General features: G+C 37.4%; 1 protein-coding gene across 1 annotated transcript in view; it reads right to left on the bottom strand.

Moving 5' to 3' along the window:
* Positions 1–25,573, bottom strand: part of LOC762415 (IgGFc-binding protein) — a 136,379-nt gene that overhangs the window by 94,931 nt on the left and 15,875 nt on the right. The window contains exons 41-78 of the mRNA XM_030991267.1: positions 25,084–25,236; positions 24,696–24,849; positions 24,323–24,499; positions 23,774–23,976; positions 23,393–23,567; positions 22,869–23,185; positions 22,307–22,459; positions 21,919–22,072; positions 21,529–21,722; positions 20,616–20,790; positions 20,092–20,408; positions 19,530–19,682; positions 19,142–19,295; positions 18,769–18,945; positions 18,220–18,422; positions 17,839–18,013; positions 17,315–17,631; positions 16,753–16,905; positions 16,365–16,518; positions 15,992–16,168; positions 15,632–15,834; positions 15,034–15,208; positions 14,330–14,646; positions 13,773–13,925; positions 13,031–13,181; positions 12,424–12,600; positions 11,842–12,044; positions 11,193–11,367; positions 10,509–10,825; positions 9,952–10,104; positions 9,209–9,359; positions 8,602–8,778; positions 8,046–8,248; positions 6,720–6,894; positions 6,151–6,467; positions 5,358–5,510; positions 915–1,065; positions 203–379 (exon numbers count right to left, since the gene is read on the bottom strand). Of these exons, the coding sequence (XP_030847127.1) occupies positions 203–379; positions 915–1,065; positions 5,358–5,510; positions 6,151–6,467; positions 6,720–6,894; positions 8,046–8,248; positions 8,602–8,778; positions 9,209–9,359; positions 9,952–10,104; positions 10,509–10,825; positions 11,193–11,367; positions 11,842–12,044; positions 12,424–12,600; positions 13,031–13,181; positions 13,773–13,925; positions 14,330–14,646; positions 15,034–15,208; positions 15,632–15,834; positions 15,992–16,168; positions 16,365–16,518; positions 16,753–16,905; positions 17,315–17,631; positions 17,839–18,013; positions 18,220–18,422; positions 18,769–18,945; positions 19,142–19,295; positions 19,530–19,682; positions 20,092–20,408; positions 20,616–20,790; positions 21,529–21,722; positions 21,919–22,072; positions 22,307–22,459; positions 22,869–23,185; positions 23,393–23,567; positions 23,774–23,976; positions 24,323–24,499; positions 24,696–24,849; positions 25,084–25,236 (7,363 nt within the window). The remainder of the gene's footprint in view (positions 1–202; positions 380–914; positions 1,066–5,357; positions 5,511–6,150; positions 6,468–6,719; positions 6,895–8,045; positions 8,249–8,601; positions 8,779–9,208; positions 9,360–9,951; positions 10,105–10,508; positions 10,826–11,192; positions 11,368–11,841; positions 12,045–12,423; positions 12,601–13,030; positions 13,182–13,772; positions 13,926–14,329; positions 14,647–15,033; positions 15,209–15,631; positions 15,835–15,991; positions 16,169–16,364; positions 16,519–16,752; positions 16,906–17,314; positions 17,632–17,838; positions 18,014–18,219; positions 18,423–18,768; positions 18,946–19,141; positions 19,296–19,529; positions 19,683–20,091; positions 20,409–20,615; positions 20,791–21,528; positions 21,723–21,918; positions 22,073–22,306; positions 22,460–22,868; positions 23,186–23,392; positions 23,568–23,773; positions 23,977–24,322; positions 24,500–24,695; positions 24,850–25,083; positions 25,237–25,573) is intronic.

Below are 25,573 nucleotides of genomic sequence, written 5' to 3'. Positions count from 1 at the left end.
GATTAACATTTCTCTAGAGAACCATTGGCCCCATGGTGAAAATTTGTGTTCATCAAATGAGAAGTTTACGGCTCACAAATATCAATTCATGCCCAATCACAAGATTGTTGACACAAGTGGAGAGCTATCAACGAAGCCTTATAGGTGGCAAAAAGTAAAGACTAAACATTCAAGATGTGACTAATGAAGAACTAAAACTTACGACATTGAGGTGTCTCTGATCTCCAATCATCAGGTTGTCCACCAGCTTGTCTACAAGCCTCTGCATACTGAGTCAGACTGTCACACAGGTATTCATCTCCCAAAGCACAGATATCATACTTGCAGGAATCATAGAATGGATCAGGATCTCGGAAGTCATGGCATGGAGCAAATGGCCCTGAATTGTAAAGGAGGGAACAAGAACATTTTTGCATTTACTAATAGTGCTCTCAGTGCTGAACAACGTATGTATATTGTATGAGCATAGCTAGTTCTTCACATCACACGTTTATACATGCAAGTCTTCAGGCATACGCCAGGATACAGAAATTGAGATTTCAACCCTTCAGAACTATAAACCTTGTGATTCAGAATATGTTAGGGTGAAATACAAGAACAGCCATTTATTTACCTAGGGAAGCCTCATCAATATTAATACCCTCTTCCTGAAGACCCTACTATTAATATTACCCTAGCATTGCCAGGTACATGAGGGACAAATTGGTAAAACACCTTGTCCAAGAATGTAAATACTGAGCAAAAATTGAACCAAGGACCTCTTGTATGAGAGTCAAGAGCCTTTACCAACATACTGACGTGCTCACAGGGAGCTCTTGCTCTAGCAGACTACAAGTACATGTATACATTTATTTCAAGAACTCCTTGTAATAGAAATAGCTAATTAAATGTATGCAAAATTAAAACTGACATACCATCTTTGTTCAAAAGTATTGAACACAGTTCTGCAGCTTTCCTAGAGACTTCTGAGTCTACTTCACAAGGATCTGTTGGCTCTGGTCTGACATCATCACATTCGTCTACTGTCACAACATAGCCGTTACCAAAATCTACTGGTGACTCAGCCTGTAATGATGGACATTTGCCACATTGAATTAATATACAGAGACAAAATATTGGGCACGGAAGCCCTGGTATATTTGTGCCATTAGAAAAACAACGGACAGTCTCCTGAACTTTCAAACGCTATGAAATTACATGTGAGTTTTTTAGCCCTCATGTATATCATCGGAAAATACTCAAAAAGTTTTTTGCGGCAATGTTCCCTTAAAATTCAGGTTCAGCCTCCTAATGTTGAATTAATCTGAGTCCACTTTAATAAATTATACTTGTAAAAGTGCATCAAAAGTTTTGGAACCAACTATCTACCATAGTGAAAACAACTCCATCTGTTGACCAGCTCAAGAAACTTCTGAAGTCCCATTTAATGGATTGAATAAGCTGAACTGGTGTCTTTGGAAGTGACATAGTATTTATTATTAGGTGATACGTACGTAGACGTATCACCTTTTGATTTCGTCAAGATTTTTCTTTATTTATTTATTATTATTTATTTTTATTATTATTCTTCCTCGAATTTGTTCGCAAGATATCTCAAGAATGAATAAAGCTATTATCATGAAACTTGTAGTGATGATAGATATTAGTCTAACTTAGAACTGCGTGACTTTTCAGAGACTCAAGATCATCGTGACGTCATCCAGGCGCCATTTTGTGAAAATCAACTTATGATCATATCTTCATAACGGAATGTAATTTTTCATTCATATTTACCATGATTAAGATCAATATCCTTCCGGTCAATTTCAGGTCAAAAAATGCGCGCAAAAATGCGTGTACGCTTTTGTCCGCGCGTTTACGCGCGTGAAATTTTTTTAAATGCTCCAAATCATCCCAAATTTTTTTTACATACGTTTCAGGCCATATGGAGCATTTGATAAAAAAATTACGCACACGCGCATGCGCGCGCGTTTTCGCGCGTACTGGCATTTTGCAACATAGAATCGCCGATTTTTTTCTGTCATCATATTTGGTACATTTTTCCAAGCATTTTGATAACTTGTTCACCTTTTAATAACGCAATGAGCGTCCGTCAAAGTTGACAGCACGCGCGGATTTGCGTTATCTTTATCCACAATACATGGGCAAAAACATGCCTATATAAAATTCATTGTAACTCTTTAGAATAGATAGAAACTCCTAATATTTTTTCATATTTGGATAGATTATGAGTTGGAAATATGATTTCATGTCTCATTTGATCCTCAATTAACTCATGACGTCATCATAATGGCCTCCAAACTCAAAATTTCAATTTGCATATTATGACGTAATTATATTCATGGAAAATTTAGTGTAGCGAAATCTCCGTTGTTTTAGCTTAGTTTTCGCTGAGCTTCGAATATGTTGTAGCTGAGACCATAAGCTATCACAATTTTGCTTTTTATTCTTCGATCAGATGCCGGGATTATGCTCATATTGCACTTCCAAAGTAGGATTTGAGCATTCGATTTCCCGTTTACGTGTAATTTCTATGGGAAATGTTTTGGTATATCGGTAACGCACTTGACTTCCAGCCTCGAGATCCCTGGTTCGAGTCCGGGTGTCTCCAAAAAAAAAATTTCTTCACTTTTTTTTTCTTTTTGTCATTTCACTGTACCATCTCCTTTGATTATTAAGACATGTAGATTCGCAAATAATGTATAAAACAACCCTATTTACTTTATTAATACCCTATTTTCACTTAATCTATTACTTTTTGCGTGCAATCCCTATTCGAGATGACTTTTTCTCAAATCTGGATTCTACATTCTTGTCTTTTGAGCAATATCGCCGGTATTTCTGCTTGGATTTTGTTGATTTTTTAGTATGTTGAGACAAGTTTCCACAAGATTTATGTAGACTATCTAACATTATCATGACGTTATCATAGTCAAAAATTCAATCATAGGTAACATGTCAATTATCATATATAACAATCCTCAATCGAATACCTGAAGAGGGCGCTATACCACTTTTAATCATGGTCATCTGGATGGCATTGTTCTCAATTGCATTTCTCTCTTGCTCTTTTTTCTTTCTCCTCTCATGTTCTGCCCCTCTCCTTTTTTGGTCTGTCTCTGCATCTATCTATCTATCCATTTTTCGATCAGATTCCGGGATCATGCTCATATTTCACTTGCAAAGTAAGATTTCAGAATTCCATTTCCCGTTTACATGTAATCGCTAAGGGAGATGTTTTGGTATATCGGTATACGCACTTGACTTCCATCCTCGAGATCCATGGTTCGAGTCCGGGTGTCTCCAAAAATATTTGTCTTCATTTTTTTTTTGACCTTTCACTGTACTATCTCCTTTGAGTATTAAAACACGTAGAATCGCAAATAATGTAATAAATAACCCTATTTTCTTTATTATTACCCTATTTTCACTTAATCCATTATCATATATAACAATCCTCAATCGGAAACCTGAAGGGGGCGCTATACCACTTTCAATCATGGTCATCTGGAAGGCATTGTTCTTAATTGCATCTCTCTCTCTCTCCTCTCTCTTGCTCTTTTACTTCTCCTCTCATGTTCTGCCCCTCTCCTTTTTTGGTCTGTCTCTGCATCTATCTATCTCTCTTCTCTTTCACCCTCTCCCTCTCTCTCTCTCTCTCTCTTGCCTTGCGTCCCTCTTATTCTCTTGGTCTGTTTCCCTCTGCCCTACAGTTGAAACTTGACTCATGGATGGACCATAATGGGAGTAGTAAACGAAATATGAAATCGTAAAAATGCGTTCTTTATTATGTTACACATGAGCATACGTATCACCTAATTCGTCAAAGTGACGAATTAAAGTCTAGTATTTATTTTGTGTCTGTATAGAAGAAATTATTATTATTCTTCCTCAATTTTGTTCGCAGGATATCTCAAGAATGGCAAAAGCCATTGTCATGAAACTTTCAAAAATGATAGATCTTAGTCTAACTTAGAACTGTATGACTTTTCAAAGACTCAACATTATCGTGACGTCATCCAGGCGCCATTTTGTGAAAATCAACATATGATATCTTCATAACGGAAACTAATTTTTCATTCATATTTATCATGAATAAGATCAATATCCTTCCGGTCAATTTCAGATAAAAAAATGTGCGCAAATCCGCACGTACGCGTTCGTGTGCGCGTTTACGTGCGCGCAAAAATTAAAAATGCTCCAAATCATCCCTAATTTTTTTGGCATACGTTTCAAGCCATATGGAGCATTTGACCAAAAATCACTCAAACGAGCATGCGCGCGCGTTTTTTGCGCGTTCTGGCATTTTGCAACATATGATCGCCAAATTTTCTCTGTCATCATGTTGAGCACATTTTTCCAAGCATTTTGATACCATATTCATCTCTTTATCACTAATAATAACGGAATGAGCGTCCGTTCAAGACAATATCCGTGCGCGCGAGCTCATGTATTACATAGTATATATGGGCAAAAAACATGCCTATAAAAAGTCCATTGGGATGAATAAGGACTGCCAAGTTTTTTTCATATTTTGATAGTGTATGAGTCGGAGATATGATTTCATAGCTCATTTGGCCATTAAATACATCTTGACGTCATCATAATGGCCTTGGAAGTCAAAATACAAAATTGCATATTATGACGTCATTATATTTATGGAAAATTTAGTGTATTTCTCATAATATTGACTGATTTTCTTTCAAATTGCGGTATCTTGTAGTTGAGGCAATTGCCTTCAAGATAAAGACACACTACTTTTTATTTCATTGACGTCATCATAGTACAAAATTCAATTAAAGGCCACATTTCAGAATTTTCTTAATTTGAGTGTTATGCATAAGGAAGGTGAATTTCGTTCAAATCATAAATCTTCATGACATTGATCTTTGATCACTATCTAGCTTATTTGTATTCTATGTTCTTCCAAATTTTGATACGGTGTAGCTAATAAATGATCTACAATATTGACATACATCATTTATCATTTAGATGACATCAAAATAGTGAAAATTTCAATTAAAGGTGACATGTCAGAATTTTCTTAGTTCGCGTGTTAGGCGACTTTTTCTGAAATCCTGATTCTACAAATCTCTATCGAATACCTGAAGGGGGCGCTACACCACTTTTAATCATGGTCTTTATCATATTTATGATCATTATCATTAGATCATCATCGGCACACTCTCATGATAACAAAATAGCACGTATCACCTAATTCGTCAAAGTGACGAATTAAAGTCTAGTTATTATTGTTTTTGTGCATGTGGTTGAATTCAATTCTTCTCTAGGAATAAAGTATTGTTTCTCTATCAGACATCCCAATCCCAAATTTGAGATTTTGATATCACACTCACTAATTCTCCACTTGGCAGTCTCCAGTCATTAGATTTTTCTCCATCAAAGGTTCCACAAAGACCACAAGTCTGATTCCAGTAAGAGTAGCTCAAGAAGATATCTGCACTGCGCCGACCATCGTATGATATCCACATGTAGCGTGTCAGCAATTTCTGTATTGATCAAGAACATGACGTACATCTCATGAAGATATAATAACAAGTACAAATGCAAAACAACATTTAGCAGAATATACTATCATGTACACTGACTAGCAGCAAGAAAATAAATGGTGATAAGAATCAAGCTACATGTTATGTAATGTTTTGAGTCTTACTGTTGTGTGAGTACAAATACAATATACATATACTGGGCCAACTAGCTCAAATTTAACATATGTTGCTCTTCCATGTGCCATATAAGACGATCAGCACAGAGAAATTATGAAAATATAAGATTTCACAACAACATTTCATCGTTTATCATTGAGGTGAAATGAAAAACCACACTTACATCTACCTAAGATATGAAAGTACTGTTTATAAAAGTCTAAATTATTTTGGACATTTTTCTAAAGCTCTTCTTCTGGAGAAGAAAAAATAAATTGCATAGGGATCTTCATTAAGGGCATATTGTAGACGTGTCGTGGTCTACTAGATAGTGTCCGTACTACGGAGATTAAAGTACTGGGTTACACTATACCGTCATACGAATGTCCTTTACCCAAACGATTTCTGCTTTTGCCATTCTCCACCCAGGTCAAGAAGGTGGGTACAGAGACCAAAAGGAAAGGAATCAGATCAGCTTTCTTACCAGTGAATTGAAGTCCCTGAAGATTATAATTCCATCTCCAAAGTAAGGTAGATTGTTGGTGAAGTCAATACCATTGACCCTGACAACAAAGTCCCAGCTCAAGGAGTAGATGTTTCCAGAATCTTCTAAGACCAGCTCCCTGATGTAGGATACTTCATCTGAAGGATTACGTTTCTCATTATCAGCCCAGAGATGGAAACCATTAGAGTTCTGACAATCTCTCACCAGTGTGTAGTCACAATCTCCTTGGAAGTTGTACTTCCTCTGGTCAAAGGTCACATAGTGAGGGTCACCCCACACCTGACAATATCCAGGAGCTGAAAAACAAGACGAAAGCAAAAAATCAAAACGAATGACAGAGAAGGCTAAAAATATTCCTTTCACCATTTTGTACTTTCATACTCTTTATACATAATTGGAACCTCTATTTGATGAACATGATTACCCCCTTTGTTTAAACATTGGATAAGGAGTACTTCCAAGGAATCAACACTATCACGGAGCGATGAAATCTTTTTCTCCTGCAATGACTAAGATAACAGTCTGGAAATTAAGACGCAATCGTTTACCTCGAATACAGTAACCTCCAAGAAGGATGTACCCGTCTTCACAGTAGCACTCTGGTATACCATTCTTGACCTGACATTCTTCATTCCTTCCACAGACATAAGGCTCACAATCTGCTATCCCTCCTGAACATTGGCAATGCTGAGAGCAGTCAGGACTAGTCCAGGTTCCCTCAGGCTGTAAAGATGTGTTTTAATGTAAAAATGAGGATGCTCAATTTAAAAAAGTTGCTCTCTGAATGGTGGTGACAAACCTTTTTTTCTGACGAAGTTTATGACTATGTTTGACAATTATTTTAAAGAAAATAGAGTATGGTTTTGTTTACAATGTTTGTTTTGAGTAACAAATTGTTTTAAGGAATTACCCAGCAATTCATGAACCAGTAGGGAATTTCAAACACATACAAAGGTTTTTCAAAGGAAACACAGGGATACAAGATTACACAAAAGTCTTGGTTTGAGTGGGCATATGAAATGTTCAAATGTTATGTTCTGAAAAATGACCCCTTACTCTTCCTCTCTCTCCCCATGGAATATCACAATATGAGACTTTTCCTGGGCAAAGATGCTACCATTGTTGAAGAAAAAAAAAGCAAGGCAGCATAAAAACAAGTTTTCTGGCAATGAAGAAAAGGGAGTGCAAGATGAAGAAAATTATTTTTATTATCATAACTATTTTATTATTACAATATTGTAGTTACAAAATGTGTCGAAAACCCATGTAAAACGAAGGTTTAGGCCTATTATTTATGGCTCGGTTGATAATCGGCCGACCTTTAGCAGGCGACAATCATTGACAATGGGGAAATGAATGGAGGTATCGACCGATCTGCGCGTGCGGCGGTGCTTATGCAAATTGTATTGTAAGTGTATTGAAGAGGAAAGACGTGAAGCTTCAGCAAAATAAGACGGCAATTCCCCTCAAAAATAACACACCTTATTGTTCGTATTGATAAACAAAACTTATATTTTTAGAAAGGAAAAAGTCTGATCTTTCATTTTTACGTTTACTAAAAATCACGAAAATGACTGAATGAGGCGCAATGAGCAATGAAAGTAGAAAACACCGCCAAATTTTCCTTTACTGGCGAAGCGCCGAAATCGCTCCGTCACAGAGGAAACAATCACCTTGCGTGGGCTCGCTCTCAAAGGGTTAAGATGACATAGGATAAAGTAGGTTTTGGTACCAATTCTTTAAAGTGCAGAAAATGCGATCCTCTAATGCGAACCCCAAAAAAGTTTTACCATTACATACGCTACTTTACATGCATACCCATGACTTATCACATTAATATGATAATTCTCCTTTCAGTACATCTCCATACTTACGGGAATATAGACATCATTTTCCAGAGTACATCCGCATTGTGAAGGATCCACACACTGATCTCCATCTCTCACTAAGCCATCAGCACACCTACAGGTCTCTTGACACGTCAGGTTACAGGGTATGGAACTGATGGCTGTAGAACATGTCTCTGGACAACCGCTTGAACAAGGGTCGTAGACAGTATTTGCAGGACATTCAAAGGCTATAAAAGAAAGATACAAGGGAAAACATATCATTAAAAAAAAAGACTGATGGATCTAGAAATAGTCTCTGGACAACCACTTACACAAAGGTCATATAATAGAACACATGCAAAGAATAGATGTAATGTTAATAGGGACAGAACTCGAGGTCGATTAACATCTCTCTACAGAACCATTGGCCCCATGGTGATAATTTGTGTTCATCAAATGAGAAGTTTACGGCTCACAAATATCAATTCATGCCCAATCACAAGATTGTTGACACAGGTAAAGAGCTATCAACAAAGCTCTATAGGTGGCAAAAGTTCAAGACTCAAGTTCAAAGATATGACTGAAAAAAATGAGGACTTACGACATTGAGGTGTCTCTGATCTCCAGTCATCAGGTTGTCCACCGGCCTGTCTACAAGCCTCTGCATACTGAGTCAGACTGTCACACAGGTATTCATCTCCCAATGCACAGATATCATACTTGCAGGAATCATAGAATGGATCAGGATCTCGGAAGTCATGGCACGGAGCAAATGGTCCTGAGTTAGAATGAGAATGTCATATTCAAGAGTACATAATAAAGATTGATATCAAAAGGGCTTGAAATGCATGTATTTCTACCATCTAATAATGTATCATCATGAAGATAATATGGAAGGTACACAGAAACAATAACAGAGTAATCACAATTTTAATAAAAACTGCTTGAAAATAACATTGAGCATTTCACTTCCTACCACAAATGAACATTTTGAAATCCATGTTCTAATAGGACAAAGAAAACTCTGTAATGGACCCAATTTAGTATGTCCTATGAGCCAGAAGGGTATGGAATCTCTGTAAAATGATATGAACTAATGCAAATAGACAAAATAAGATAGGTCTTCTGGAAAGACAACTGAGTATAGAAGAAGAGACAGCAAAACTATAAGATATATGATGAAACAACTGTTTGTTAAGTAGACCTACCATCTACGTCAAGAAGAACAGCACACAGGTCTTCAGCATCAGCAAGGAGAACCAAGTCTGCCTCACAAGGATCCGTTGGCTCTGGTCTGACATCGTCACATTCATCTACTGTAACAACCCAGCTGTTACCAAAATCTACTGGTGACTCCGCCTATTAAATACACAGGAAAAATTATCAATTTTCAGATTTTTGACAATTATCAAATAAGCACAGAGAGCAAGCTTGACATGTTGTCAAGGGGTTTAATACACATAGAACTCTGGTACCCACACATTTTATGTTCCTACATTCATAGTGCCTCATCCTCCTAATTTATGCATACATGTATTTGCATGACCATGCAATCAGTTGAAATATTTCTATTCACATAGAAATATATTAATCATTATATACATCATTGCATACTCCAAAATTTCTTGCTGTGTTCATTTCAATATTTAAACAACATTTCTCAATTTTGAATTCACATGTACATAATTCTTAGGTAAAATATATCCAGTGATGTTATCTTAAATAAGTATGAAATGATGTTTTAGATTCATTATATAGAAATTGCAAAACACTTCACATAATCACACAAAAATATGATACTTATTAACTTATATTTACATAAATCAACAAAGACAAAGGCACAAATCCGATTTGTTAACACTATTATTCATTGAATATCAACTGGCAGGATTACAGTACAATGCTTACCCAGATAGAATAATACTGTAAATGCAATCACCAATGTACTCACCAGTTCTCCATTTTGAAGTCTCCAATCATTAGATTTATCTCCATCAAAGGTTCCGCAAAGACCACAGCTCTGGTTCCAGTAAGAGTAGCTCAAGAAGATGTCTGCACTGCGTTTTCCATCGTATGATATCCACATGTAGTTTGTTATCAAAATCTATCGTCAAATATATAAAAGGTAGACGATAATATCAAATACATTACCATCAGGAACTTTACTAAACATATCAAACACTTTTGCAAACAGGAATTTCTGTTTTTATTTTCAGGATAACGTGCATTACAAACCAACAGCAAATCTTAAAGATATTATATTTGTCATAACCTAATTTGCATAGGAGCAACATGAATATAGTGTAAAACTTAATAAATATCTTTCAGAATTATAAGCAGAAAATTTTGCTGGGAATGTCATTATCTCTCTTGAACGTTGTATAACCACATCATTTGTAATCATGAAGTCTGAATAGAATTATCATACCTGTATTTTAATTAAATTCAAATAGTCTAGGGTTTCATGATGTGAATTCATATGTAAAGTAAAAGAAAATTGGTTCTAACCAGTGAATTGAAGTCCCTGAAGATGATAATTCCATCTCCAAAGTAAGGTAGATTGTTGGTGTAGTCAATACCATTGACCCTGACAACAAAGTCCCAGCTCAAGGAATAGATGTTTCCAGAATCTTCTAAAACCAGCTCCCTGATGTAAGATACTTCATCTGAAGGATTACGTTTCTCGTTATCAGCCCAGAGATGGAAACCATTAGAGTTCTGACAATCTCTCACCAGTGTGTAGTCACAATCTCCTTGGAAGTTGTACTTCCTCTGGTCAAAGGTCACATAATGAGGGTCACCCCAGACCTGGCAATACCCAGGAGCTGAAAAAACGAAGAAAAAAAAATGATGATGAATGACAACCAGAGAAGACTAAAAATATTCATTACATCAATTTGTACTTTTTTTTGCTCTTTATACATGACTGGAACTTCTATTTCATGAACATGAATACCTCTTTTGTTTAAACGTTGGATAAGGAGTACTTTCCAGGAATCAACACTATCAAGGAGCGATGAAATGCAAATAGGGAAAATTATAAAGCCTGTACATGTAGCTTCTTAAATTTATTTCACTGATATAACTCATAATTATCGAGAGTGCATATTATATCATTGCGAAGTAAGTATGTTTCTCCCCTACAATGAGTATAAAAGACAACAGACTGAAAACTAAGACGCATTTGTTTACCTCGAATACAGTAACCTCCAACAAGGGTGTATCCGTCTTGACAGTAGCACTCTGGTATTCCATTCTTGATTTGACATTCCTCATTCCTTCCACAGACATAGGACTGACATTCTGCTACCCCTCCTGAACACTGGCAATGTTGAGAGCAATCAGGACTGGTCCAGGTCCCCTCAGGCTAAAAAAAATGTGTTTTAATGTAAATTCGAGGATGCTCAATGTAAACAAAGTTGCTCTTTGGAAATTGTTGACAACCCTTTCTTTCCGACCAAGTTTATGACCATGTTTGACAATTATTTTTAAGAAAAGAATTGGTGGATGGTTCCGTTAACAATGTATGTTTTGAGGAAGTAATTGTTTTAAGGAATCACCCAGCATTTCGTGAACCAGAAGAGAATTTCAAAAGCAAACAAAGGCTTTTCATAGTAAACACAGGCAAAAAAGATCACACAAAAGGCAAAACTGCTGTCTTAAGATGAGAAAGGATAAAGTATTTTTTTATACCAATCTTTTAAAGTGCAAAATAAACAATCCTCTAATGGAACAATAACAAAATCAGGTTTTACCGTTACATACAGCACTTTACAGGCATAATCGAGACATATCACATTAATAAATAATAATTCTCCTTTCAGTACATCTCCATACTTACGGGAATATAGACATCATTTTCCAGAGTACATCCGCATTGTGAAGGATCCACACACTGATCTCCATCTCTCACTAAGCCATCAGCACACCTACAGGTCTCTTGACACGTCAGGTTACAGGGTATGGAACTGATGGCTGTTGAACATGTCTCTGGACAACCGCTTGAACAAGGGTCGTAGACAGTATCCGCAGGACAATCAAAGGCTATAAAAGAAAGATACAAGGGAAAAAATTTCATTAAAAAAAAAGACTCATGGATCTAGAAATAGTCTCTGGACAACCACTTACACAAAGGTCAAAGATAGTATTTGCAGGAAACGTGAACATAATAGAACACATTCAAAGAATAGATGTAATGTTAATAGGGACAGAACTCAAGGTTGATTAACATGTCTCTAGAGAACCATTGGCCCCATGGTGATAATTTGTGTTCATCAAATGAGAAGTTTACGGCTCACAAATATCAATTCATGCCCAATCACAAGATTGTTGACACAGGTAGAGAGCTATCAACAAAGCTCTAGAGGTGGCAAAAGTTCAAGACTCAAGTTCAAAGATATGACTGAAATAAATGAGGACTTACGACATTGAGGTGTCTCTGATCTCCAGTCATCAGGTTGTCCACCGGCCTGTCTGCAAGCCTCTGCATACTGAGTCAGACTGTCACACAGGAATTCATCTCCCAATGCACAGATATCATACTTGCAGGAATCATAGAACGGATCAGGATCTCGGAAGTCATGGCACGGAGCAAATGGTCCTGAGTTAGAATGAGAATGTCATATTCAAGAGTACATAATAAAGATAGATATCAAAAGGGCTTGAAATGCATGTATTTCTACCATCTAATAATGTATCATCATTAAGATAATATGGAAGGTACACAGAAACAATAACAGAGTAATCACATTTGTAATAAAAACTGCTTTAAAATAACATTAAGCATTTCACTTCCTACCACAAATGAACATTTCGAAATCCATGTTCTAATAGGACAAAGAAAACTCTGTAATGGACCCAATTTGGTACGTCCTATGAGCCAGAAGGGTATGAAAACTCTGTAAAATGATATAAACTAATGCAAATAGACAAAATAAGATAGGTCTTCTCGGAAGACAACTGAGTATAAAAGAAGAGACAGCAAAACTATAAGATATATGATGAAACAACTGTTTGTTAAGTAGACCTACCATCTACGTCAAGAAGAACAGCACACAGGTCTTCAGCATCAGCAAGGAGAACCAAGTCTGCCTCACAAGGATCCGTTGGCTCTGGTCTGACATCGTCACATTCATCTACTGTCACAACCCAGCTGTTCCCAAAATCTACTGGTGAATCCGCCTATTAAATACACAGGAAAAATTATCAATTTTCAGATTTTTGACAATTATCAAATAAGCACAGAGAGCAAACTTGACATGTTGTCAAGGGGTTTAATACACATAGAACTCTGGTACCCACACATTTTATGTTCCTACATTCATAGTGCCTCATCCTCCTAATTTATGCATACATGTATTTGCATTACCATGCAATCAGTTGAAATATTTCTATTCACATAGAAATATATTAATCATTATATACATCATTGCATACTCCAAAATTTCTTGCTGTGTTCATTTCAATATTTAAACAACATTTCTCAATTTTGAATTCACATGTACATAATTCTTAGGTAAAATATATCCAGTGATGTTATGTCAAATAAGTATGAAATGATGTTTTAGATTCATTACATAAAATTTGCAAAAATTTCACATAATCACAAAAAAATATGATACTTATTAACTTATGTTTACATAAATCAACAAAGACAAAGGCACAAATCCGATTTGTTAACACTATTATGCACTGAATATCAACTGGCAGGATAACAGTACAATGCTTACCCAGATAGAATAATACTGTAAATGCAATCACCAATGTACTCACCAGTTCTCCATTTTGAAGTCTCCAATCATTAGATTTATCTCCATCAAAGGTTCCGCAAAGACCACAGGTCTGGTTCCAGTAAGAGTAGCTCAAGAAGATGTCTGCACTGCGTTTTCCATCGTATGATATCCACATATAGTTTGTTATCAAAATCTATCGTCAAATATATAAAAGGTAGACAATAATATCAAATACATTACCATCAGGAACTTTACTAAACATATCAAACACTTTTGCAAACAGGAATTTCTGTTTTTATTTTCAGGATAACGTGCATTACAAACCAACAGCAAATCTTAAAGTTATTATATTTGTCATAACCTAATTTGCATAGGAGCAACATGAATATAGTGTAAAACTTAATAAATATCTTTCAGAATTATAAACAGAAAATTTTGCTGGGAATGTCATTATCTCTCTTGAACGTTGTATAACCACATCATTTGTAATCATGAAGTCTGAATAGAATTATCATACCTGTATTTTAATTAAATTCAAATAGTCTAGGGTTTCATGATGTGAATTCATATGTAAAGTAAAAGAAATTTGGTTCTAACCAGTGAATTGAAGTCCCTGAAGATGATAATTCCATCTCCAAAGTAAGGTAGATTGTTGGTGAAGTCAATACCATTGACCCTGACAACAAAGTCCCAGCTCAAGGAATAGATGTTTCCAGAATCTTCTAAGACCAGCTCCCTGATGTAAGATACTTCATCTGAAGGATTACGTTTCTCATTATCAGCCCAGAGATGGAAACCACTTGAGTTCAGACAATCTCTCACCAATGTGTAGTCACAATCTCCTTGGAAGTTGTACTTCCTCTGGTCAAAGGTCACATAGTGAGGGTCACCCCAGACCTGACAGTAGCCAGGAGCTGAAAAACAACAAATACAAATTTTTAAAAATCATTTAAATCCTCTTGTTATTCTATTGTCTGTAAAAGTACATCAGAGGGAAAGGAAAGTTGCTCTTGCTGTTAGTTCTCAAGAATTCTTATGAAGATGAAAAGCTAATCTGAACAATGAAATGAATTTGAATTGGTCTTTGGTTGCAGTTTACTCTTACTCTCCAACTACTCCTCTTAACACCGAGCATGTCGAGAGGGAGAGGAATTATCACCTTCCTTACCTTCTCCTTGGTACATGTACACTGTACTAAAAATAAGATGGTATCAACTTGTATGTAGCAAAGACAACAGAAGGAAACAATGGAAGGAGACCATCATCCTGGGAAAAATTTATGAAATGGGGCCTAGATTTACCTTTGACACAGTAACCTCCAAGAAGGGTGTACCCATCTTGACAGTAGCACTCTGGTATTCCATTCTTGAGCTGACATTCTTCATTCCTTCCACAGACATAGGGCTCACATTCTGCTATCCCTCTTGAACATTGGCAATGCTGAGAGCAATCAGGACTAGTCCAGGCCCCCTCAGGCTACAAGTAGAATGGTTTAATAATCAACAGCATTATTGAAATTTTTCTTTTACACTAAAGGTACTACATTTTCCTTAACTACTCAAACATTCATGAATATTTTTTAAAGAATTAAAATTATTTTTGATCAAAAAATTTGAAAAAATAAGGAAAAACTCAACTTAAGCATTAATTAGCAATGTGTAAGTCTTACAAAAAAGCATGAGAAGATTTACAAAAAAATGATAGTGATGTAGAAAACTGGCACATTTGCACATGCCTTAAATTCAATCGAAAGAAATTATATAATATTCTTTGTCTAGTAATTTCATGGACATAGACGTATATTCTAAAATATATATGTATGATAATGAAACACTGAACAGTTGTTCAAGTATGGACAGAATAAATACAAAATTATAGTGACTTTGAGGAAAAACTCACTGGAATATAGACATCATTAACTAGAGTGCAACCACACTGTGATGGATCCACACAGTGCCCACCATCCAGTACAAGACCATCTGCACATCTACATGTTTCCTGGCAAGTGGCATTGCAGGAAAATGTGCTCGCAGCAGAGGAACAGGTTGCTGGACAGCCACTGAAGCAGGGGTCGTACACAGTGTTGGAAGGACAGTTCAGTGCTGCACACAAGATCAAATATGGAATACAGTTTATATATGCAAGAATGTCATCTGAAAACCTACATGAAAACAAATTTCTCTCCAATCTTATCTCTCTGACAACAATGCATCGACTCTCCAGACAAATATAACAAAAATCGTCTTTCTAGTGACTTACGGCATTCTTCCACAAGCAATCTCCATCTGCCAGGTTTCCCTCCCTTGCTCCTGCAGGCACGAGCGTATTGTGCAAGACTGGCACACAGGGCATCGTCTCCTGTTTCACATACATCGTACAGACATGATTGGTAGTAATCCTCTGGAGCCACATACTCATGGCAAGATGCAAAAGGACCTGCAATACGATATCGAAAGTGACACAAAATCCATTATCAAGAGAAATTACACGGACTATCTACGAGGTGCAACTATTTTGTTTACAATATGTATCTCAGTTTTATCCCATGCAGTTTGCATCAAGACGGAATGAATTTGACAAATTCTGATACTTCTGACAAAGCTATTGAAGAAGAACACTGATAAATATTTACCAGATAGATCCAGAAGATAATTGCAGACATCTGCAGCCTCCTCTCTGGTATTCTCCAACCCTTCTTCACATGGATCGGTAGGACCAGGTTCTACATCGCCGCATTGTTCCGGATTTACTACCCAGCTATTTCCAAACTCGGTTTTAGATTTTGCCTGCAATTGAGGAAAACAAAATATAGTCGCACCACTTCTTAGTAAAACACAACATTTTCTTCTCTTTGTTCAAAAGATTGGAATATCAGGCTTTCTACATTAAACACAAACTGAGAAGCATGATGAAAACACAACAAGCTCAATGGATTTGACAATCCACATGAAAAAGTGTAGTGTGTTTCTTTAAGATCGATAAATAAAAAAAAGAGAGAAAAGAAGTTGATATTCACTTACCACTTCTCCACTGGGAAGCAACAGGTCATTTGATTTATCTCCATCAAAATTTCCACAAAGACCACATGTACGCCCAAAGTAGGAGTAGCTCAGGTAAACATCAGCACTGTTCTTTCCATCATAGCTCACCCACAAGAAGTCTGTCACCAGGTTCTATTAAAGTAACCAAGTGGTAAAGTCGAGGATTAGTTTTGACCAAACACAATTTCACATCAGAATATGATATTACATGAAGACAGATGTGTTTTGATGACATGACGGTTTGTATCCCACTGCTGCCATCACTTGTACAGAATTGGTTTCACCTTACTAGGTTTCACTAAAATAAAACACCCACACACACACACACACACACACACAAAACATGTATCATAAATAGAGGAGTTTTAATGGTATTGGTTTGAATCTCATTACTGACACCAGATTTTTGAGCCAGTATTGCTAACCAGGTTTTACTCCCAGAAAAAAACAGATTACATGCATATCAAGATCGCCATGCTATGATGACACTGTACAATGAAATATGTTTTAAATCCTCATCCCTAGCAAAATATCAACTCACCATTGATGTCACATCCCTGTAGATCAAGACTTGCTCATCAAAGTAAGGCAGATTTCTTGAAAAATCAATGCCATCCACTCGTACGTGGAAATCTTTGATCAGAGAGTAAATGTTTCCTTTCAACTCTAGTGTCACCTCTCTCAAGTAGGAAACTTTGTCTGATGGACGCAAGAGTTCATTGTTGGACCACAGGTGGAAATCACTAGAATTCTGGCAATCTCTGACCAGCGTGTAGTCACAATCACCCTGGAAGTTATATTTCTTATCGTCAAAGGTCACATAATGAGGGTCACCCCAGATCTGACAGAAACCGGGAGCTAATGACAAAAGACAGGGAGAGGCAATCACAGAACATTTAGTATATTCATCATTAATATATTTATTTCTCATTCATACGCAATTCATACATGAAAGGAGATGACATATAATATCTCAAAAAACTCTTGTGCATATCTCCATTGTCCAAGTAGAGGTGAATATATCACTATTATTTCTCTTCTGATTTCCAGGACTAAATTTCTCACCTCTGAAGCAGGCATCTCCAAGAGAGGTGTAGCCATCTTTGCAGTAACAGCTCGGAACACCGTTCTTGATATCACAGCTTTCATTCTCTCCACACTGGAATGATTCACACTGGGTACGCCCACCTTCACAGGTGCACTGCTGTGAACAGTCAGGCCTTGTCCATAGAGCTCCAGACTGTCAAAAAGTGCACCAAAGGAAAAATGCTGGAAGTTAGAATATATGAACAACTTTACAGATGCATGTCCGTACCTGCTCTTAGGGAAATCGAACAGCTGAATTTGCAAACGAGAATGTCTTAATCCTCTTGCAGATTAAGCAGTGATCGAAGCATGGAAAAGTTACATACTGGTAGGTACTTCAGCACTCGATTTCAAACTTACCGGAATATAAACACCATTCTCCAGAGTGCAACCACACTGTGATGGATCCACACAGTGCCCACCATCCAGTACAAGACCATCTGCACATCTACATGTTTCCTGGCAAGTGGTATTGCAGGACAATGTGCTTGCAGCAGAGGAACAGGTTTCTGGACAGCCACTGAAGCAGGGGTCATACACAGTGTTGGAAGGACAGTTCAATGCTGTGGAAAATAAACCAACACATCTAGATATAGCATCATTTAGTCCCCAAAACTAATTGCTTTATATCCTCCAATCAAAATATTTCAACCGCATAAGAAACTAAAGTCCAAAATCCAAAAAGGGTAATACATGGGTAATATATATGTAATCAAGAGTTAACTATCATGTAAAGGACCTTCATTGCAAGATATTAAAATGCATGTCAAGCAAAGAATCAACAGTTTTACGGATAGGATACCACAGGTTAATCATATTATATCTCTCTTAACTCCCACTTTATCAAGGCAAGTTCTAAATATATTTCACATTCACCCAACATCTAGGAAACCATTTCTGCAGACTTACGGCATTCAGGCACCGAAGCTCTCCAGTTTCCAGGCTGACCACCCCTATTTCTGCAGGCCTGGGCATACTCTTCTAGATTGGCACACAGGGCATCATCTCCTGTTTCACATACATCGTACAGACATGATTGGTAGTAATCCTCTGGAGCCACATACTCATGGCAAGATGCAAAAGGACCTGCAATACGATATCGAAAGTGACACAAAATCCATTATCAAGAGAAATTACATGGACTATCCACGAGGTGCAACTATTTTGTTTACAATATGTATCTCAGTTCTATCCCATGCAGTTTGCATCAAGACGGAATGAATTTGACAAATTCTGATACTTCTGATAAAGCTATTGAAGAAGAACACTGATAAATATTTACCAGATAGATCCAGAAGATAATTGCAGACATCTGCAGCCTCCTCTCTGGTATTCTCCAACCCTTCTTCACATGGATCGGTAGGACCAGGTTCTACATCGCCGCATTGTTCCGGATTTACTACCCAGCTATTTCCAAACTCGGTTTTAGATCTTGCCTGCAATTGAGGAAAACAAAATATAGTCGCACCACTTCTTAGTGAAACACAACATTTTCTTCTCTTTGTTCAAAAGATTGGAATATCAGGCTTTCTACATTAAACACAAACTGAGAAGCATGATGAAAACACAACAAGCTCAAAGGATTTGACAATCCACATGAAAAAGTGTAGTGTGTTTCTTTAAGATCGATAAATAAAAAAAAGAGAGAAAAGAAGTTGATATTCACTTACCACTTCTCCACTGGGAAGCAACAGGTCATTTGATTTATCTCCATCAAAATTTCCACAAAGACCACATGTACGCCCAAAGTAGGAGTAGCTCAGGTAAACATCAGCACTGTTCTTTCCATCATAGCTCACCCACAAGAAGTCTGTCACCAGGTTCTATTAAAGTAACCAAGTGGTAAAGTCGAGGATTAGTTTTGACCAAACACAATTTCACATCAGAATATGATATTACATGAAGACAGATGTGTTTTGATGACATGACGGTTTGTATCCCACTGCTGCCATCACTTGTACAGAATTGGTTTCACCTTACTAGGTTTCACTAAAATAAAACACCCACACACACACACACACACACACACAAAACATGTATCATAAATAGAGGAGTTTTAATGGTATTGGTTTGAATCTCATTACTGACACCAGATTTTTGAGCCAGTATTGCTAACCAGGTTTTACTCCCAGAAAAAAACAGATTACATGCATATCAAGATCGCCATGCTATGATGACACTGTACAATGAAATATGTTTTAAATCCTCATCCCTAGCAAAATATCAACTCACCATTGATGTCACATCCCTGTAGATCAAGACTTGCTCATCAAAGTAAGGTAGATTTCTTGAAAAATCAATGCCATCCACTCGTACGTGGAAATCTTTGATCAGAGAGTAAATGTTTCCTTTCAACTCTAGTGTCACCTCTCTCAAGTAGGAAACTTTGTCTGATGGACGCAAGATTTCATTGTTGGACCACAGGTGGAAATCACTAGAATTCTGGCAATCTCTGACCAGCGTGTAGTCACAATCACCCTGGAAGTTATATTTCTTATCGTCAAAGGTCACATAATGAGGGTCACCCCAGATCTGACAGAAACCGGGAGCTAATGACAAAAGACAGGGAGAGGCAATCACAGAACATTTAGTATATTCATCATTAATATATTTATTTCTCATTCATACGCAATTCATACATGAAAGGAGATGACATATAATATCTCAAAAAACTCTTGTGCATATCTCCATTGTCCAAGTAGAGGTGAATATATCACTATTATTTCTCTTCTGATTTCCAGGACTAAATTTCTCACCTCTGAAGCAGGCATCTCCAAGAGAGGTGTAGCCATCTTTGCAGTAACAGCTCGGAACACCGTTCTTGATATCACAGCTTTCATTCTCTCCACACTGGAATGATTCACACTGGGTACGCCCACCTTCACAGGTGCACTGCTGTGAACAGTCAGGCCTTGTCCATAGAGCTCCAGACTGTCAAAAAGTGCACCAAAGGAAAAATGCTGGAAGTTAGAATATATGAACAACTTTACAGATGCATGTCCGTACCTGCTCTTAGGGAAATCGAACAGCTGAATTTGCAAACGAGAATGTCTTAATCCTCTTGCAGATTAAGCAGTGATCGAAGCATGGAAAAGTTACATACTGGTAGGTACTTCAGCACTCGATTTCAAACTTACCGGAATATAAACACCATTCTCCAGAGTGCAACCACACTGTGATGGATCCACACAGTGCCCACCATCCAGTACAAGACCATCTGCACATCTACATGTTTCCTGGCAAGTGGTATTGCAGGACAATGTGCTTGCAGCAGAGGAACAGGTTTCTGGACAGCCACTGAAGCAGGGGTCATACACAGTGTTGGAAGGACAGTTCAATGCTGTGGAAAATAAACCAACACATCTAGATATAGCATCATTTAGTCCCCAAAACTAATTGCTTTATATCCTCCAATCAAAATATTTCAACCGCATAAGAAACTAAAGTCCAAAATCCAAAAAGGGTAATACATGGGTAATATATATGTAATCAAGAGTTAACTATCATGTAAAGGACCTTCATTGCAAGATATTAAAATGCATGTCAAGCAAAGAATCAACAGTTTTACGGATAGGATACCACAGGTTAATCATATTATATCTCTCTTAACTCCCACTTTATCAAGGCAAGTTCTAAATATATTTCACATTCACCCAACATCTAGGAAACCATTTCTGCAGACTTACGGCATTCAGGCACCGAAGCTCTCCAGTTTCCAGGCTGACCACCCCTATTTCTGCAGGCCTGGGCATACTCTTCTAGATTGGCACACAGGGCATCATCTCCTGTTTCACATACATCGTACAGACATGATTGGTAGTAATCCTCTGGAGCCACATACTCATGGCAAGATGCAAAAGGACCTGCAATACGATATCGAAAGTGACACAAAATCCATTATCAAGAGAAATTACATGGACTATCCACGAGGTGCAACTATTTTGTTTACAATATGTATCTCAGTTCTATCCCATGCAGTTTGCATCAAGACGGAATGAATTTGACAAATTCTGATACTTCTGATAAAGCTATTGAAGAAGAACACTGATAAATATTTACCAGATAGATCCAGAAGATAATTGCAGACATCTGCAGCCTCCTCTCTGGTATTCTCCAACCCTTCTTCACATGGATCGGTAGGACCAGGTTCTACATCGCCGCATTGTTCCGGATTTACTACCCAGCTATTTCCAAACTCGGTTTTAGATCTTGCCTGCAATTGAGGAAAACAAAATATAGTCGCACCACTTCTTAGTGAAACACAACATTTTCTTCTCTTTGTTCAAAAGATTGGAATATCAGGCTTTCTACATTAAACACAAACTGAGAAGCATGATGAAAACACAACAAGCTCAAAGGATTTGACAATCCACATGAAAAAGTGTAGTGTGTTTCTTTAAGATCGATAAATAAAAAAAAGAGAGAAAAGAAGTTGATATTCACTTACCACTTCTCCACTGGGAAGCAACAGGTCATTTGATTTATCTCCATCAAAATTTCCACAAAGACCACATGTACGCCCAAAGTAGGAGTAGCTCAGGTAAACATCAGCACTGTTCTTTCCATCATAGCTCACCCACAAGAAGTCTGTCACCAGGTTCTATTAAAGTAACCAAGTGGTAAAGTCGAGGATTAGTTTTGACCAAACACAATTTCACATCAGAATATGATATTACATGAAGACAGATGTGTTTTGATGACATGACGGTTTGTATCCCACTGCTGCCATCACTTGTACAGAATTGGTTTCACCTTACTAGGTTTCACTAAAATAAAACACCCACACACACACACACACACACACACAAAACATGTATCATAAATAGAGGAGTTTTAATGGTATTGGTTTGAATCTCATTACTGACACCAGATTTTTGAGCCAGTATTGCTAACCAGGTTTTACTCCCAGAAAAAAACAGATTACATGCATATCAAGATCGCCATGCTATGATGACACTGTACAATGAAATATGTTTTAAATCCTCATCCCTAGCAAAATATCAACTCACCATTGATGTCACATCCCTGTAGATCAAGACTTGCTCATCAAAATAAGGTAGATTTCTTGAAAAATCAATGCCATCCACTCGTACGTGGAAATCTTTGATCAGAGAGTAAATGTTTCCTTTCAACTCTAGTGTCACCTCTCTCAAGTAGGAAACTTTGTCTGATGGACGCAAGATTTCATTGTTGGACCACAGGTGGAAATCACTAGAATTCTGGCAATCTCTGACCAGCGTGTAGTCACAATCACCCTGGAAGTTATATTTCTTATCGTCAAAGGTCACATAATGAGGGTCACCCCAGATCTGACAGAAACCGGGAGCTAATGACAAAAGACAGGGAGAGGCAATCACAGAACATTTAGTATATTCATCATTAATATATTTATTTCTCATTCATACGCAATTCATACATGAAAGGAGATGACATATAATATCTCAAAAAACTCTTGGGCATATCTCCATTGTCCAAGTAGAGGTGAATATATCACTATTATTTCTCTTCTGATTTCCAGGACTAAATTTCTCACCTCTGAAGCAGGCATCTCCAAGAGAGGTGTAGCCATCTTTGCAGTAACAGCTCGGAACACCGTTCTTGATATCACAGCTTTCATTCTCTCCACACTGGAATGATTCACACTGGGCACGCCCACCTTCACAGGTGCACTGCTGTGAACAGTCAGGCCTTGTCCATAGAGCTCCAGACTGTCAAAAAGTGCACCAAAGGAAAAATGCTGGAAGTTAGAATATATGAACAACTTTACAGATGCATTACCGTACCTGCTCTTAGGGAAATCGAACAGCTGAATATGCAAACGAGAATGTCTTGATCCTCATGCAGATTAAGCAGTGATTGAAGCATGGAAAAGTTACATACTGCTAGGTACTTCAGCGCTCGATTTCAAACTTACCGGAATATAAACACGATTCTCCAGAGTGCAACCACACTGTGATGGATCCACACACTTTCCGTCATCAAGTACAAGACCATCTGCACATCTGCATGTTTCCTGGCAAGTGGTATTGCAGGACAATGTGCTTGCAGCAGAGGAACAGGTTTCTGGACAGCCACTGAAGCAGGGGTCATACACAGTGTTGGAAGGACAGTCCAATGCTGTGGAAAATAAACCAACACATCTAGATATAGCATCATTTAGTCCCCAAAACTAATTGCTTTATATCCTCCAATCAAAATATTGCAACCGCATAGGAAACTAAAGTCCAAAATCCAAAAAGGGTAATACATGGGTAATATATATGTAATCAAGAGTTAACTATCATGTAAAGGACCTTCATTGCAAGATATTAAAATGCATGTCAAGCAAAGAATCAACAGTATTACGGATAGGATACCACAGGTTAATCATATTATATCTCTCTTAACTCCCACTTTATCAAGGCAAGTTCTAAATATATTTCACATTCACCCAACATCTGGGAAACCATTTCTGCAGACTTACGGCATTCAGGCACCGAAGCTCTCCAGTTTCCAGGCTGACCACCCCTATTTCTGCAGGCCTGAGCATACTCTTCTAGATTGGCACACAGGGCATCATCTCCTGTTTCACATACATCGTACAGACATGATTGGTAGTAATCCTCTGGAGCCACATACTCATGGCAAGATGCAAAAGGACCTGCAATACGATATCGAAAGTGACACAAAATCCATTATCAAGAGAAATTACACGGACTATCTACGAGGTGCAACTATTTTGTTTACAATATGTATCTCAGTTTTATTCCATGCAGTTTGCATCAAAACGGAATGAATTTGACAAATTCTGATACTTCTGATAAAGCTATTGAAGAAGAACACTGATAAATATTTACCAGATAGATCCAGAAGATAATTGCAGACATCTGCAGCCTCCTCTCTGGTATTCTCCAACCCTTCTTCACATGGATCGGTAGGACCAGGTTCTACATCGCCGCATTGTTCCGGATTTACTACCCAGCTATTTCCAAACTCGGTTTTAGATCTTGCCTGCAATTGAGGAAAACAAAATATAGTCGCACCACTTCTTAGTGAAACACAACATTTTCTTCTCTTTGTTCAAAAGATTGGAATATCAGGCTTTCTACATTAAACACAAACTGAGAAGCATGATGAAAACACAACAAGCTCAAAGGATTTGACAATCCACATAAAAAAGGGTGGTGTGTTTCTTTAAGATCGATAAATAAAAAAAAGAGAGAAAAGAAGTTGATATTCACTTACCACTTCTCCACTGGGAAGCAACAGGTCATTTGATTTATCTCCATCAAAATTTCCACAAAGACCACATGTACGCCCAAAGTAGGAGTAGCTCAGGTAAACATCAGCACTGTTCTTTCCATCATAGCTCACCCACAAGAAGTCTGTCACCAGGTTCTATTAAAGTAACAAAGTGGTAAAGTCGAGGATTAGTTTTGACCAAACACAATTTAACATCAGAATACAATAGTACATGAAGACAGATGTGTTTTGATCACATGACGGTTTGTATCACACTGCTGCCATCACTTGTACAGAATTGGTTTCACCTTACTAGGTTTGACTCAAATAAAACACCCACACACACACACACACAGACAAAACATGTATCATAAATAGAGGAGTTTTAATGGTATTGGTTTGAATCTCATTACTGACACCAGATTTTTGAGCCAGTATTGCTAACCAGGTTTTACTCCCAGAGAAAAACAGATTACATGCATATCAAGATCGC

This window comes from Strongylocentrotus purpuratus, unplaced genomic scaffold (genome assembly GCF_000002235.5).
Source record: "Strongylocentrotus purpuratus isolate Spur 01 unplaced genomic scaffold, Spur_5.0 spur5_scaffold_2, whole genome shotgun sequence".
In the NCBI taxonomy this organism is placed as follows: domain Eukaryota; kingdom Metazoa; phylum Echinodermata; class Echinoidea; order Camarodonta; family Strongylocentrotidae; genus Strongylocentrotus; species Strongylocentrotus purpuratus.
This window is presented reverse-complemented; position numbering and strand designations above follow the sequence as displayed.